The sequence below is a fragment of the Limulus polyphemus genome, unplaced genomic scaffold, assembly GCF_000517525.1.
Source record: "Limulus polyphemus unplaced genomic scaffold, Limulus_polyphemus-2.1.2 Scaffold232, whole genome shotgun sequence".
NCBI lineage: Eukaryota > Metazoa > Arthropoda > Merostomata > Xiphosura > Limulidae > Limulus > Limulus polyphemus.
In genome coordinates, this window is record NW_013665842.1 from 571,975 (window position 1) to 587,080 (window position 15,106).

Here is a 15,106-nt window from a genome sequence, read left to right on the forward strand (position 1 = left end):
TAAGTCAAGAAACAACAACAAAAAAAACAACTTCGAAGAGCAATCTACTCCAAGTTTTGAAGCAAGAGTGGGCAAAAATCCCACAATCTAAAATTGACGAGATGATTCTCACGATGCCCCAAAGGATAAACTAACTCCACGAAGTGAAAGGAAGATCTACTAAATATTAATTAAATTATAGATATATCAATTCATGTGAATATGACTGAAAATTTTCATTTTTTCTGAAAAGGTAGTGTCTATTTACTTGTGATCACGCTGTGTATATGTCATCAAAACTTTTGAATGCAACTACGCGATCTTAACATTAAAACGAAGCGTATTATATTATAAGCACTTCGTAAAACACTTGACACAGAAGACAACAGGATTTCTACGATAAATATTGACTTTGGTCCTATTAATGACTTTAAATAATCAAATTTCAAAACAAATGCTCATGGTTATGTGAGCGTATTAACTAAAACCACGAATAAAATGGTTGATGAAGTGTTTGTTAAACATGAAATACAGAGAAAAAGTTATTAACCAATAAGTTTCACTCCGCTGCTTCGTTAATCAAACCTTTTTATAAAAGTGTCTGAAAAGCGTATTTCCTGTCAATTTCTGAAACAACAGTTTTACTGTTACTTGTATAGTGAAAACAATGATCATGTTATGTAAATAAGAATATCGATCATTGTTCCTCTAGAATCTGAAATTCAATTAATTAACATTATTACAGTGTAGGAAAAACGTTTTTCCCTGTTGCCGCAATCAACATTATTCAGGTGTTATTTCAACAAATTGAACTTATTGAATACTTGTATTACTACTGCTACGTCATTATAATTGTTATTGCCACAATTGATTCTGACACTACAAACACTATCAACAGTAATGGAAATAATTATGGAAACAGACAATATGCAATGGCAAGTATATGGTGTATACAAAATATTATTATAGAAAATACAAATTAAGAGCTAATAAGTTGTACAATGCGCTAGTATTTTGCAAGCCCTTTTCTTCACACAGAGGATTGCTCCCTATTTTCATGTTGCCATAATGTTCATCAATGAACGATTGTGGAATATTTTTTTTCCAAATTTAGTTTATTACTCCTCACAGTTCAGCCAACTTATTTGGTCGCACTGCGTCCTCCTCAGTTTTTACGTGACTACATGCAGTCTCAAGAACATTTGCATCGTGATTTCAGCAGGCCAAGCCATGGTTGTGAGTATTTCATTGGCTTTTTTAGCATTAAGATATTGTTTTCCATATTTGATGTATGATTGGCATCATTGTCACATGGAATATTTATTCTGGGAGCCATAACTAGATTCGTACTACTACTACTGGGCAAAGTATGAGAGCCTATGACTTAATACACCTTATAGTGGCGTGCCACTTTGTAACTAATTTGAAGACAACCAATCACAATTTAAACTTTCAGCACGTGACTGTGCGCAGGCGCATAACTTTTTCCAATAATTTAAATCAATAATATAAATGATGGTTTTTTCTACCTTAACTTCTATATTTTTACTCATATTATTATCATAATGAACTGCAGGCTACACAGTTGACAATAATTCTGCTATTATATTAACCAATATCGAACACTGTATCTCTATACGTGCAAGACATGTACTGCATGTATCTCAGTAGAAGTGTTTTTGATCGACTGAGATCCAAGTATTAGGTATGCATGCACACGTACAAAAAAAACCTTCATTACAGCAGTCATTTACAATATCTTAGACACTTTCAAGTATTTTAGCAGTTTATAATCTTTATACAGTTGTGCGAGGCTTCACGCACATGCACATTATGATCGCTAATCTCCTCACCAAGTGAAGGGAAGCTTATCCTGCACTGTCAGCAGCTTTATGTCAGAAGGGCTTTCACAAAAGTTTCCTGACTTCCCGCGCGACTTATCCTAGATTAGTATCCCTTTTTTGTTACATAAGCTGCTTCTCCAAGAATATGCGGACAGTTTTTCTTTTGTAAAACAGTGGGCCTACTTCTTCTCATCCTATTCTCGACGTTTCGAACCGAGGCTGTGTTGAATTACAGCATCACTCTATTCCCGTGTTCCTCTAGGCTTAAAGGCAAACAGGTTTTTGTTTATTCTTTGGCATCAGGAATATTTGTTCTTCACGTATTTTTCATTTATAATCCTCGTGTTTGAATTCTCCCCCGAATTAAAATCTATACGCTTGGCGAGTTCACTGCCCCCAAAATGAATTTCAACCACAAATGTTTTATAGTAAGTGATTTCTAAAGCTACTGAAATGTTTACTCTGCTAAAGTTACCCAAAGGTTTAATGAGTGAGTATTAAAAACGTTCTGTTTAATGTGAATGCTCCCCTTACACTAAGACGTTCGAAAAAAAAATAAGTATGAAGTTATTTGTAACGAATATCAGAAAAATGTACTCATCATTTTAAAATAAAAATATGTGTTTTTATAGCAAATCCACATCAGACTATCTGTTGTGACCACCAAGGAGAATCGAACCCTTGATTTCAGTGTTTTCAATCCGTAAACTTCCCGCTTTCCCACCGGTGGACTTTAAATAGAAGCTAACTCTTAAATCAAAACAAACGCAAATACTTTTTTAAGATCCTTTCCGTGTTTTTTGTGCAGTTCTTAAGATTTTTCAGATTTTCCTAATCATGATTACCATCACAGCTTTGTCCCCCAGTGGCACAGCGATATGTCTGCGGACTTACAACGCTAGAATCCGGGTTTCGATACCCGTGGTGGGCAGAGCACAGATAACCCATTGTGTAGCTTTGTGCTTAATTACAAACAAACACTGAAAAACACTTGCCACTCTTATCGTGTAACACCAGATCAGAATGAAAAACATTTGCCACTCTTATTGCGTAACACCAGATCAGACTGAAAAACATTTGCCACTTTTATCGTATAACACCATACCAGAATAAAAAAACACTTGCTGCACTATATTTTGTAACACCAGATCAGACTGAAAAACACTTGCCACTCTCACTGTGTAACACCAGATCAGACTGTAAAACACTTGCCACTCTTACTGTGTAGCACCAGATCAGACTGTAAAACACTTGCCATTCATACTGTGTAACATCGGATCAGAATGAAAAAACACTTGCCACTCTTACTGTGTAATACCAGAACAGACTGTAAAACACTTGCCAATCTTATTGTGTAACACCACATCAGACTATAAAACACTTGCCACTCATACTGTGTAACATCGGATCAGAATGTAAAACACTTACCACTCTTACTGTGTAACACCAGATCAGACTGTAAAGCACTTGCCATTCATACTGTGTAACACCAGATCAGACTGTAAAACACTTACCACTCATACTGTGTAACAACAGATCAGAATGAAAAAACACTTGCCACTTTTACTGTGTAATACCAGATCAGACTGTAAAACACTTGCCAATCTTATTGTGTAACACCAGATCAGACTATAAAACACTTGCCACTCATACTGTGTAACACTGGATCAGAATGTAAAACACTTGCCAATCTTATAGTGTAACACCAGATCAGAATGCAAAACACTTGTCGCTTTCATTGTACTTATATGTAGCTTTTTTTGTATGTGCAACCTTTTCTTTGAGGATTTGAAGAAACGAAATGTTCAACATTCTTGACGTTAGGAGTAGTAAATAGTGGTGTAATCTTGCGATTCTGTTACTAACACGTAAAACGTAATAAAATTGGATAGTCGCCACAATTTTGCAGCTAATTTATTATATTTTTTGTATTAGCAACAGAAGCGCAAGATTACACTACTAATTACAACAACAACAATATGTAGTTATTTTAGCGCAAAAGCAAATCAGATGCAAATCTAGAACATTTTATTGAACATTAAGTAGCTCTTTTCAGTAAATTCGCTTTCAAGAAAAATAGAGAAAATAATTCTCACATTTTTGCACCAAAACTCTTTCATTGATGTTAAAATAATGCTTTTGGTGTAAAAACCGATGTTTTTAGCTTCTCGTAAACCTAAACATCTGCTCTAAAACGACTTTCTTTATAAACACCAAAGCTCTAAAAAATAGTTATATACATTTTAACGTCATCCAAAAATCTGCCAGTTTTCCAGTAGAAATGATAGTCGACTAATCATCGCTATTTGATTTATACGTTAACCTAAATTCCTTTTCATATATCGTATATGATTTGAAGCTATTGAATTCACAAATATTTTTTTTCCATAAATGTTTTAGCAGTTCCAATGTACCAAGCTGTTGTGGGGCAAAGTGCTCAAATACCTTGCAACATTAGCCTTCCTTCTGAAGTCGACTCCATATCCTTGGTTTTATGGTACAAGTCAGGGATCAGTGCTCCAATTTTCAGTGTAGACTCAAGAAAAGGCCCACTGGAAAAATCCAAACATTTCACCAGTGACTTCCTGGGACAAAGAGGATACTTCGACATCAGCATCCAACCATCCGTCTTGACCATTAATCCCATACAGAAAGATGACGAAGGTGATTACCGGTGCAGGATTGATTTTAGATATGGACGAACCTTTAATAGTATTGTAACATTGAATGTTATTGGTGAGTTCATATACTCAATAGTTTCAAGCATATTTTAAGTGATTAGCATATCGTAATGTTACCTGTAGTGAACAAGAAACTGAGAACAGTTACAGCCATTTTGATTGCTTTGTTAAAAACAATGGATAAAAGTAAAGAACCAGCCAAATATAATATAACCTTCATGTTATTTTTCGTATTAGCTCTTTCCTAGTTTAGGTTTAAACCTAACAAAAAAGTTTAAAATCTGAACAAAAATCTTTAGTTTTCTTTTTAGATCCGTTTGTCTACTAACTTTAGTTTGTTTTCGCTCCATGATAATATTAACTGTACGGGAAATAACAGAAATAAATTATATGTTCAGGATATCTTGTATACAGACAGAATTATAATTTTAGTGATTGTTTTCAGGACTATAACCTACCTTTGATTTAATCTTCAAATTATCAATGTTTTGAGAGAGGAGTTTTAAGGAATAATTGCTCATTATCTCATTTACAGATTCTATTATTAACACAAGAAAGCTCTCAAAACGTAATATGGTTTTAGGAGGCACTGGTTAAATGTTCGAAAAATCGTTAATGGACACCTTTCATTCAAATCTTCTCCGTTTCTAAACAAAACTTTCATTTGAAAGTTAGAAACTTCATCAAAATATATGAAAGTGTAAAGCATCAATGTTTCAAGGTTTTACATTTGCAGGCTTTAATGGAAGCTGTATTTTTACCTCAGCTAGTTTATTTGAATTGACATTACAGCACTTGCAAATAAAGTATCTTCGACTACAGTGTTCTTTTTTCAACAAGTAATTTATCACGATTAAGTACCTTTACTTCAGTTAATGATTTTAACTACCTTATTAATTTTAAAGCTTTATCCTAACTAGAGTGTTATTTTGAAGAAAAGTACATTTAATCCAAGTATTAATATTAAACATATATGTATATATTGTTGTAAAATATTTCCAGTTCCACCAAAAGAAGTCATTATTGTCGATGAGACTAACGAACCAATTTATGGATATATTGGGCCATATAATGAAGGATCCAAACTTGTTCTCGGCTGTATAGCTAAGGCTGGTGGGTTTTATATTATTTGTTAGAAAATATTTGTAAATACAGGTCTATTTGTATTGTTAAGCATTTATTGAATTTTTGTTTTGTTGTTGTTGTTAGTGTTTAGCACAAAGCTATACAATGGCTACGTTCTGTCCATAGCAAGAAATCAAACCCCAGATTTTATCATTGTTAAGTCTGTAACATTACCCTTACACAACGAGGGACTTTTTATATCCAGATAGGAAGTAATTAATGGTTGGGACATCTTTTTTATATCCAAATAGAAAATAATTAATGGTTGGGACATCTTTTTTTTTATATTCAAATAGGAAGTAATTAATGGTTGGGACATACAAAGTGATAATTTTGGATTTTGAGCCCCGAAAAAATTGGCGATTTGGATCATTGAGCTTTACATTTTTGTTTACTTGTTTACATTGTTACTGATTGAATAAATCAAATTATTGTAATACTTAATAAAGTGTTAATAGTGATTATTAATAAAGCACTTTTACTTCCTTCAGCATTACGAAAAACTTTGAAAGTGCGCTATTATTTTTGTCATTGAGTAAAATATAGCTGTTTGAAAAAACTTCCCAATCAACCAAGGGGTTATTGTAGAATACAAATGTTGAGACTCGTAACAGGCATTAAAACAATACTTATTGTTTTACTGTAATTGTTCCAAGATATTATCCAGTAAGGCATCATTATCACCATCTTAAGCATTTACACCAATAACCCGTAAGCTCAAACTTCGTTTTACCAAATACGGTATGTTCGAGTTATTTCTTAAAATTATTCAGTACTTAGAAATTTAGTTTCTTGTTGTTGTAAAGATAATTACTCACATTAAATGAGATGGAGATGTTATTGACGAATTTATTCCTGAATAATTCACGTTTCAATCCCTCATTATCAGCAGATGGCGCAACTATCGATGAGTCCAAAATTATAGAGACGTTTTAAAACTTATCATTCCGCAGTGTAACAGAAACGTAATATGAAGTTATAATAGATGATTTGATATATGAAAAACAAATGTTTCACTGTCTTTTCTAAAGATGAAAAATTATTAAGAGCATCTTTTTGGTGACTCATCTTAATAATATAACACACTATAGCTATTTTTCTAGCTTATTATATTGAACTCTTCGAGCTGTTTATGTTTATTGTTTACTATCAGTACTATTTTTCTTGATACAGTTTTCCATTAGTAAGTAAAATCTCATGATATATTTACTGTTGCTAGGGAAACCACCACCATCCGTAACCTGGTGGAAAAATTCAGTACTACTAGACAGTACTTTCCAAAACAATGGAGATCAAGGCGTTCGAAACGATTATATCCTTCAGAAGTTAACAAGAGAAGACTTGATGTCTCAACTTACCTGCCAGGCTTCTAATACTAATCTTATCACACCAGAGGTCGCAAGCGTTATCATTGACATGAATTGTAGGTATAAAATACCGTCATTTTAATTAATTTTATTCTCTAGCTTTTCGTTTAGCTGACCTTTTCTTTATAATTTTGTACAAAACTACACCAGGACTATATGTGGATAGTTAACCCTAATTTTGAAGGCAGCTAGAGAACAGCCCACACCGTCAGCTCTTGCGCTACTTTTGTCTTATCGATAAGTGAGATTTTGCCGTCACTCTTACAGCGCACTTACTGCCCCAAAGTGAGAAATGCATTTTTGTGAAAATACGCCGCGAACTCAAATCTTCTAACTCACAATCAAGTCACGCTAACCAATAGGGCGCGCTCGTGCCCTCACTTTTTAATCTCGTATTTTTGAAAATAAAAAATAATAATAATCTAGTAATTTTTAGAATAAATAAACATATAATTTACAGAAAAAGAATTAATAAAACCTTACCAGGATTAAATACACGATACGAGGAGATGAGATGTATCAATATTGTCTTTGTAAATATAAAATGATGTATTTGTTTTTACTTTAACGCCCGAAGAACAAAATTGTTCCAGTACAAATGAACTAAGATACTGTATTACGATAATTTATATACAGACTTTACTATTTGTTTCGTTCAATTTCGCGCAAAGCTATTCGAGGTTTATATTCAATAGCTGTCCCTAATCTAGAAGTGATATACCAGAGGGAAGGCAGCTAATCAGTATCACCCACCGTCAACACTTGAACTAATTCGTCTCTACCAACGAATAGCATGTTTGATCGTCACATCGTACGCCCCCAAGGCTGAAAGGGCAAGCCTTTTCGGTGAGGTATTCGAACTCGCGAGTCAAGCGTCCTAACCACCAACAAGGCCATGTCAGGCCTCGTAAACAGACTTGTTTACCAAGTGTTGTTATCCATCCAGTTTCGTTGTTTCAATAAATATATTTCCATATACTTATAACAGGTCATTGTTTACACTAGAGATTAGATTTACACGCGTAGATAAAACATGACATCACATGTGATTTCACGATTTTGACATGCCGCTGTTTATAAATTTTATGTTGTTTAACATTTACTATTTCGCAATAAATCTAATTAAATATCTGGCAAAATAATATACGTATATATATATCTCGGCTTGTGTCATCAATACATTTAATGCAAAAGTACACAGAGCCAGAAACAGAAAGATTAGCGTGCAAATACTATGATTCCCAGGATTCAGGGTTCTCGTCTGTTGCTTAAAAAAACTGATGTTTGTTTAATTTTGCAATAAGATAGTTGAGGGCTATCTGAACTAGCTGCCACTAATTTTAAACTGACAGACTAGAGGGAAGATAGTTAGGGCCTAAGGTGCTCTATAAGAGTAACAGTCAAATGCCGCTATTCAGTAGGGTAACAGTAGCCCAAGAGTTGGCGAAGGGTGCTGTTGACTGGCTGCTTTCCTTCTATTCTATCACTTCAAAATTAGAGATGGCCATGCGCATATAGCCTTTTGTAGCTTTGCGCAATAATTCTGAAATAAACATAAGTCTAGAATCGACAAATGTTGCAGGAGATATCTAAACAGCATAAAAATCTTTAAATTATTCGGAACATGTCATCAAAAGTTTTAACTCTAAACAGTAGCATAATCATTCAAAATCGAACGAAAAGAATGATTATGCTACTGTTTAGAGTTGAAGCTTTTGTTCACATGTTTCGAATTATTCAAAGAATTTATGCTCTTAGATATCTCCTGCAAGACTTGTAGATTCTAGACTTATGTTTATTTCAGAATTATTACGTAAAGCTACTTGTAAATGGTATAATGTGATAGTAAACTCGAACGAGAAGAATGATTATACTACTGTTTAGAGTTGAAGCTTTTGTTCACATGTTTCGAATCATTCAAAGAATTTATGCTGTTAGATATCTCCTGCAAGACTTGTAGATTCTAGATTTATGTTTATTTCAGAATTATTACGTAAAGCTACTTGTAAATGGTATAATGTGATAGTAAACTCGAACAAAAAGCTATCATATTATACCATTTACAAGTATGAGAATCTGTGTGTAAGAAATAACTTTTGCCGTCGCTGTGCGACTTTATAAGCAGTAGAGTAAGTATGATAGGATCAGCTGGAGGCTGTTGGTTAAACAAGTTATTTTGCGTGCGTCAGTTTTCAACGTTTTTATTGGTTCAGAAAGTCACGTGACCTCACTAAGAGTTTCAACAATAGATGATCCACAAGACTCTCCGAGCGTGCTAATCGCCTATTTTATATTTTTCATAGCAGTAAGTATAACAAACACATGCATTGTTTAAAGTGATATTTCTGTTATTATGGATAGAATTTACACGCACAGGTTTTTAAAGAAATATATAATAACCTATAAGTGCGACAGCGGCCATTTCTTTTTATTGTTTTTTTTTTTTTTTAGGGGGAACGGGTGATCTGTATTGCATACTTTTTTCAGATCTGTTCTGAACGTTGCTTTCTTTGCGAGGCTGCATGCGTTTCTAAAACATTACATTTATTGTTGTTTTTTTTTTTGCAAATGTGGTTCCTCCTTTGATCACTGACGTTCTTCTGCACGTTCTGCTAGCACGTGGTATTCTTGATATTATTTCACAGGCAAAACCGTTCAACCTGACTCTGTAAAACTAGGAAGCTGAAAATGCGCATACCGTCCTTCGTTTCTTGTTCCTATAGGATGGTCTACTCACACCTTAGCCTTCGTTTTTTGAGTACCGATATTTGGTTGTCCTTCAACCAACAACAAAAGTTTGCATATCCTTGTAGGCACCTCTACGAATAATGATGAAATTCTAAGTTGCCTAGTGCTTACAATAATAATCACGGAACTTGTTGTTTTCAGGGTTAATCAATAAAAATCAGATCCATTATCCATATCATCTAGAATACTTAATGAATGGGCTTGCCGTTGTTTTTGTTCGGGTGTGGCCCAATGGTAAGCACGGTTTTGCACTTTCAGCTGTGGGTGCGCATTATGAAAGTGACTGTCAATTCCACTATCCACTTTAGAATAGCTATGTAGACGGCAGGTGCTGTTTATTAGTTGACCTTCCTCTGGTCAGCAGTTTTAAATTAAGGACGGCTCTACTTGAGCCATTAGATATCTGACCTTGCCATTTAACTAATGTGTCGCATAATGTGCCTTTAGGGTCGAAAATACGAAATATAGTACCACTGTTGTTTTGTTTTTTTCCGTTTAGGAAAACCTCGTCCCAACTGTTTTTCTCAAACATTTCTAGTCACAGCATCTTTCGCGGTTACGTTATACAAAATTCTATTTCGTTAAAGATATTACTAAACAACATGTTTCCGTACTTCAATCTGAATTAAGCATATTTGTGGATTTCTCACCTCAGACACAAGTCTATTCGGTTTTATTCACAGCAGTTTACACAAACATCTGAACCATCTTTATAGAGCGATAGTAATCTTATCATTTGTCTTTAATTTCTAGAACACTTGAACTTCTTAGAAATAAATTCACCCCGAATGAATCTTTATTTTCTTTTATGAAGAAAAACATGAATCTCTAACCGTATGACTTTGTTTTCCCTCTCACGTAATTTCATCACTCCTTTAGAATTATCATAACTCCGTGATTTTCTGAAATTTTTAACGTAAGTTTTTAGTGCCTACAGAACAAGCGGTTAAACTTTAGTTTTACTTTAGGTAAATTCCTGGAGCTCTTTGTTATTGAGCTGTAAATTGTACCGTATCGTTGATATACCAGATAAAAGTTTTAACCATACACTGATCCGCCTCTTTACTAGGACTACTTCTTAACATTGGATCGGACCACCTTTTACCTCGGTAGCTACCTGAATTCAGCATGACATAGTCTGTACTAGATGTTTAAAAGTTACTTTTTCGATATTAGTTCATTTATCAAAGTGTATGGATAGAAATCGTTTCACAGCTATCGGCAGTTGCAACGTCCGGGATCATCTCTATGTTGATTGAATCATACTAGTTAAGAAATATATCTAAAATTACTTTTACTTTTCGAAACAATCTCGGCCAGTAGAAACGGTGTAAACTGTTTCAACGTCATATCTTCATCAATGGCGAAATTCAGCGCCGTAGGATGTTCAAATATACTTTGGATGTTATTCGCCCTTTTAAATCAAAGACGTCCTTCCTTGTCACAAAAACATCGTACCTCGGTTAGAACAATACAATTAAAATCGGCTATCTCATGTAGCTTTCTGCATACTTTTACCATACAGTCAGTCCTGGAAAAGATGTAAAACAAGTGATTGGAGCACATCATACGTTTTCAATCATTCACTATCAACGGTTAATTTTCAGTCTAAGTAAAATTCCATATTTTAATTACACTTCAGGAAGCCAAAACAGTAATAAACTTACGTATTCATTACCTCTTGAGGAAGTTCAATAATTTATTGTGGAATCAATTGGCCAGTCAAAAAAAAACAAGAACAAACAAAAAAAAACAGCTATTTCTTGGCTATAGTTATTACAGTTGTGTTTGAATACATCATGAGATCCAAATCAGAAACAAAAATCACACTTCTCTAAAAGTCTACATTAAACATGTTAGATCATTTCTAGAAGCATATATAAAAGTCACTGTTAAAATAGATCTAGATATAAAATGCATCACATCATACCTATCTTAATTTGATCATAAACATTCCTTATATTCAAACTGATTTCCAATTTATGTATGTATATTTTTTTCAACACAAAAATTTTATGTGCAAAATAAATTTACAGAAAAACAAATATCACTATGTTGTTAATTTAAAAACATTTTTTTAGGAGATTTACTGATTAGAAGTCAAAGAAACTTTTTTGTATAACACTGAGTAAACACATAGTAATGCCTGAATCAGTTAAGAATCAGTAAAAAAAAAGAACAAAAAATGAACAGCATTCGGACTGACTTAGACTGCCATATGACATTTATTGTAACATACAATATTTGCAGTTGAAGAGAGTTGAATACTGATTACCTGTGAAGGATTCATTCAACTTAAACATAGTTTGTTGTTTGTTTTACTTTTGGGATAAAATTAGAAGTTTGATATTAAGTTTCAGAGTTATAAACAAACATTTATAGATAACATTCGTTAGTAATTCATAACGTTTGACATTAGATAACTACTTAGTTCTCTTGCTCGATGTTTAGCAAATATATTTTGTCTTTGTTCTTTGTTTTACTTTGTACTACTGTCGCATACATCATAGTCATGATTTAACTTATTACCGGTATCGCCCTCTAGCATACTTTTCAACTAAATATATATTTTATGGTAAAAAGACACGAAAGAGTTTCAAAGTGTCTTAGAGAAGAATGGAGCTACTAACTCGTTATTATATTAAACATGTTCCTAGACAAATCAGTTTTTGACAAAGTAATGAACAATATAACACGTGGTTATTAGCTGTCATCCATAAAGCTGATTACGTATTTTGAGGGATAAAACTGACAAGATACAAAGTCAAATGACAAGCTGCCTTGCTAATAACGATGCTTGAGAAATAGTCCAACTAAGTAAGTAACTTTAGTTTTCTTCCTGTGCCTGGTAATTTTTCGATTACAAGCAAGTTGTTTCGTTAAATCCTCTTACGAAAGTCTGGTTGGTATATTACTGATTATCTAGTAGTTTTCCTGATCGCTTACTTATTTTATGTACCTAAATCGGTAATCAAAGTTTATAAAACAATTCCTTCAATTATTTTCCCTTCTAATTTAACATATATATGCATACATTATTGAAACTAATATGTGCATAGCGTTCTTAATTTTTATCATATATATTTATGAAAACATGCATTGTAGACAATATTACTAAGCATGCATATAAAATATTAACTTGCGCTGAAATATCCGTCAACTGACGGGGAATGTTTAAACTTAATTAAAACAATGTAAGTTTAACAGCAATCATATATTTCAAAGTAATAACTTGAACATAAACTTTATCTCAAAATTGTAAAATTATAACAAAGTTTCTTCATAAACAATATTTTCAGTTTGCTTCCCATCTACCAACAAACAAAGATTTTGAGGTGATTCCACCCTTAAACACCCTACATCTCATTGACGATGAAAAAAGCATGGTTGTTTCAGAAACAGTTCAGCAGCTTTCATACTTTGACTTTGAATCCCTTTAGAATATTCAGCATTGTCTAAAGCATCAACCTGCCAAGATTGTTTGAGATTGACTCAATAGGTTGGGAGTAATCAACCAACAGGCTTTACAAAATCGAAATAGGGTTTACATAAGTCTTTATACATTGTCAAAGTACAGTTGCTAAATATAACGATAATTAAACAAATAAAACACTAAACAGTAATCACGGGGAGAAACTACAGCAAGAAAACACAACGAAAAAAAAAGGTAAAATCAGTAATACGAACATATTAAAACATGTGTAATTTAAATGAAGACTGCATGTTGTTCAGTGTTGGGGAGTGCTGTTTGATGTGGAGGGTTTCTTTGATCAATAATTCCAGGTCAGTATTAGACTTGCAGAGGACAGAGATATTTGATAGTATAGGTTGAAGTTCATTGTTGCTCCCCATAGTTTATAGTGTTTACATACAAATGTTGGCTGAGATTGGCCCAATAGGCTCGGAGGAGTTAGGGTACAAACAAACACACATTTCTTCTTTATATAGACATACAGATTGCTCGATACGTACCTATATATATATACATATAGGCATAATATAAAAGTGAGTATATGTTATATTTATACTCGATAAACGCACGTATACTTATAATATAAACCTGTTTATATATAATATTGCTCGATACATAGCTGTACAGAGGGTATAAAATAAGCATGTCTGTATACTATTATTACGTGGTTAAATTATGAAAAGATATGAGATATAAGATACTGTTGCTAAACCATATAAACAATGTATTTAATGCACATCATTTTTGATTGCTCTGACTGCCCCCCCCCCAGTAATATGCTGAATTGCGTTATGTCTCAGTGAAACGTAATAAGCAGAAATTGCAAGCCTAGGGAGTATCTACCGAGAACAAAACTAAAAATCAAGCAATCAGTGAGTACAGCTAACTAAATATAGTTTTCTTATGTTCATATTTATAAAGATTGTTGACGATACTTTCGGCTGTAAACCCAATAATATCTCACGTGGTTAGGCCAGACTAGGCCTAATTCCTCTTACAAAGTACAGAAAAAAAACTAGATATATTAAACATTTTAACCAATATTGTTAACGAAAGTAGCATTAAGGAAGTAATAGAGAATACCTTAATTACGCAATACACTAGTTGTTAGCTTTAAGAACTGTCGTACATTTAATGCTCTTTGGACAACGTCACATCACCATGATCGTGTATAAGCAAAACCTTCCACAATCTTCCCTTGAAACGTCTTGCAACCAATGTTCTTGATGATTGAAATGAAAAAGAGCGAAACCATTTAATAAGCTGACGTTATATACCCTTTTTGTTTTGCTTAAATCTTATCATAAAAAAAATCAATTCACATTTAATTAAGATAACAGCGACGTTAACTCATAATTTTTAACACTCAGAGCTCCTTATCATATTTAGAGCTTAAGTTTACAACATATTCTCAGTACGACAAAAACATCAAACGTATCTTTTATTTTTTAAACCTATTGATAGAAGAGAATTGAAAGACGCAAGTATGAGTGCACCAGATGATTTCATCTCGCTGTCAGCTTCTTATAACTTCATCCATAGAAGTGTGTAGAAATGTGTTGTTAGAGCAAAAAGCAAAGAAGGAAAAAGTTTCCTTGGTGCGAGGCTATCTACAATAACGAAACTGTTCGAATGAAATTAAGTGGGGGTACCCTGGTGAAAGAAAATGGATATATGAATATTACTCTTACATTTGGAATTTCCTACAATTTGGTTTATATTATTTGAGTTGTTTATTTATAATTCTAGTATTATGAGTTTAGTAAACAACTTATTTATAATATATATCAATCCTTTGTCCTGATTTAAAACAGCCAAGCGATATTGATATTTTTTATGAAGTATCAATTTAATAAGGAATAAAACTTATTAAAAACAATTGTTCATCTT

The 15,106-nt window shown here is 33.2% G+C and overlaps 1 protein-coding gene across 3 annotated transcripts in view; it reads left to right on the forward strand.

Annotated features, from left to right (window-relative positions):
• Window positions 1-15,106, forward strand: part of LOC106478611 (nephrin-like) — a 147,246-nt gene that overhangs the window by 101,381 nt on the left and 30,759 nt on the right. For 2 of the 3 annotated variants that reach the window (XM_022382231.1, XM_022382230.1), the window contains exons 3-5: window positions 4,224-4,559; window positions 5,507-5,617; window positions 6,849-7,052. In XM_022382231.1, coding sequence (XP_022237939.1) covers window positions 4,224-4,559; window positions 5,507-5,617; window positions 6,849-7,052 — 651 coding nt within the window. The remainder of the gene's footprint in view (window positions 1-4,223; window positions 4,560-5,506; window positions 5,618-6,848; window positions 7,053-15,106) is intronic. The other variant, XM_022382232.1, reaches the window with a different exon arrangement.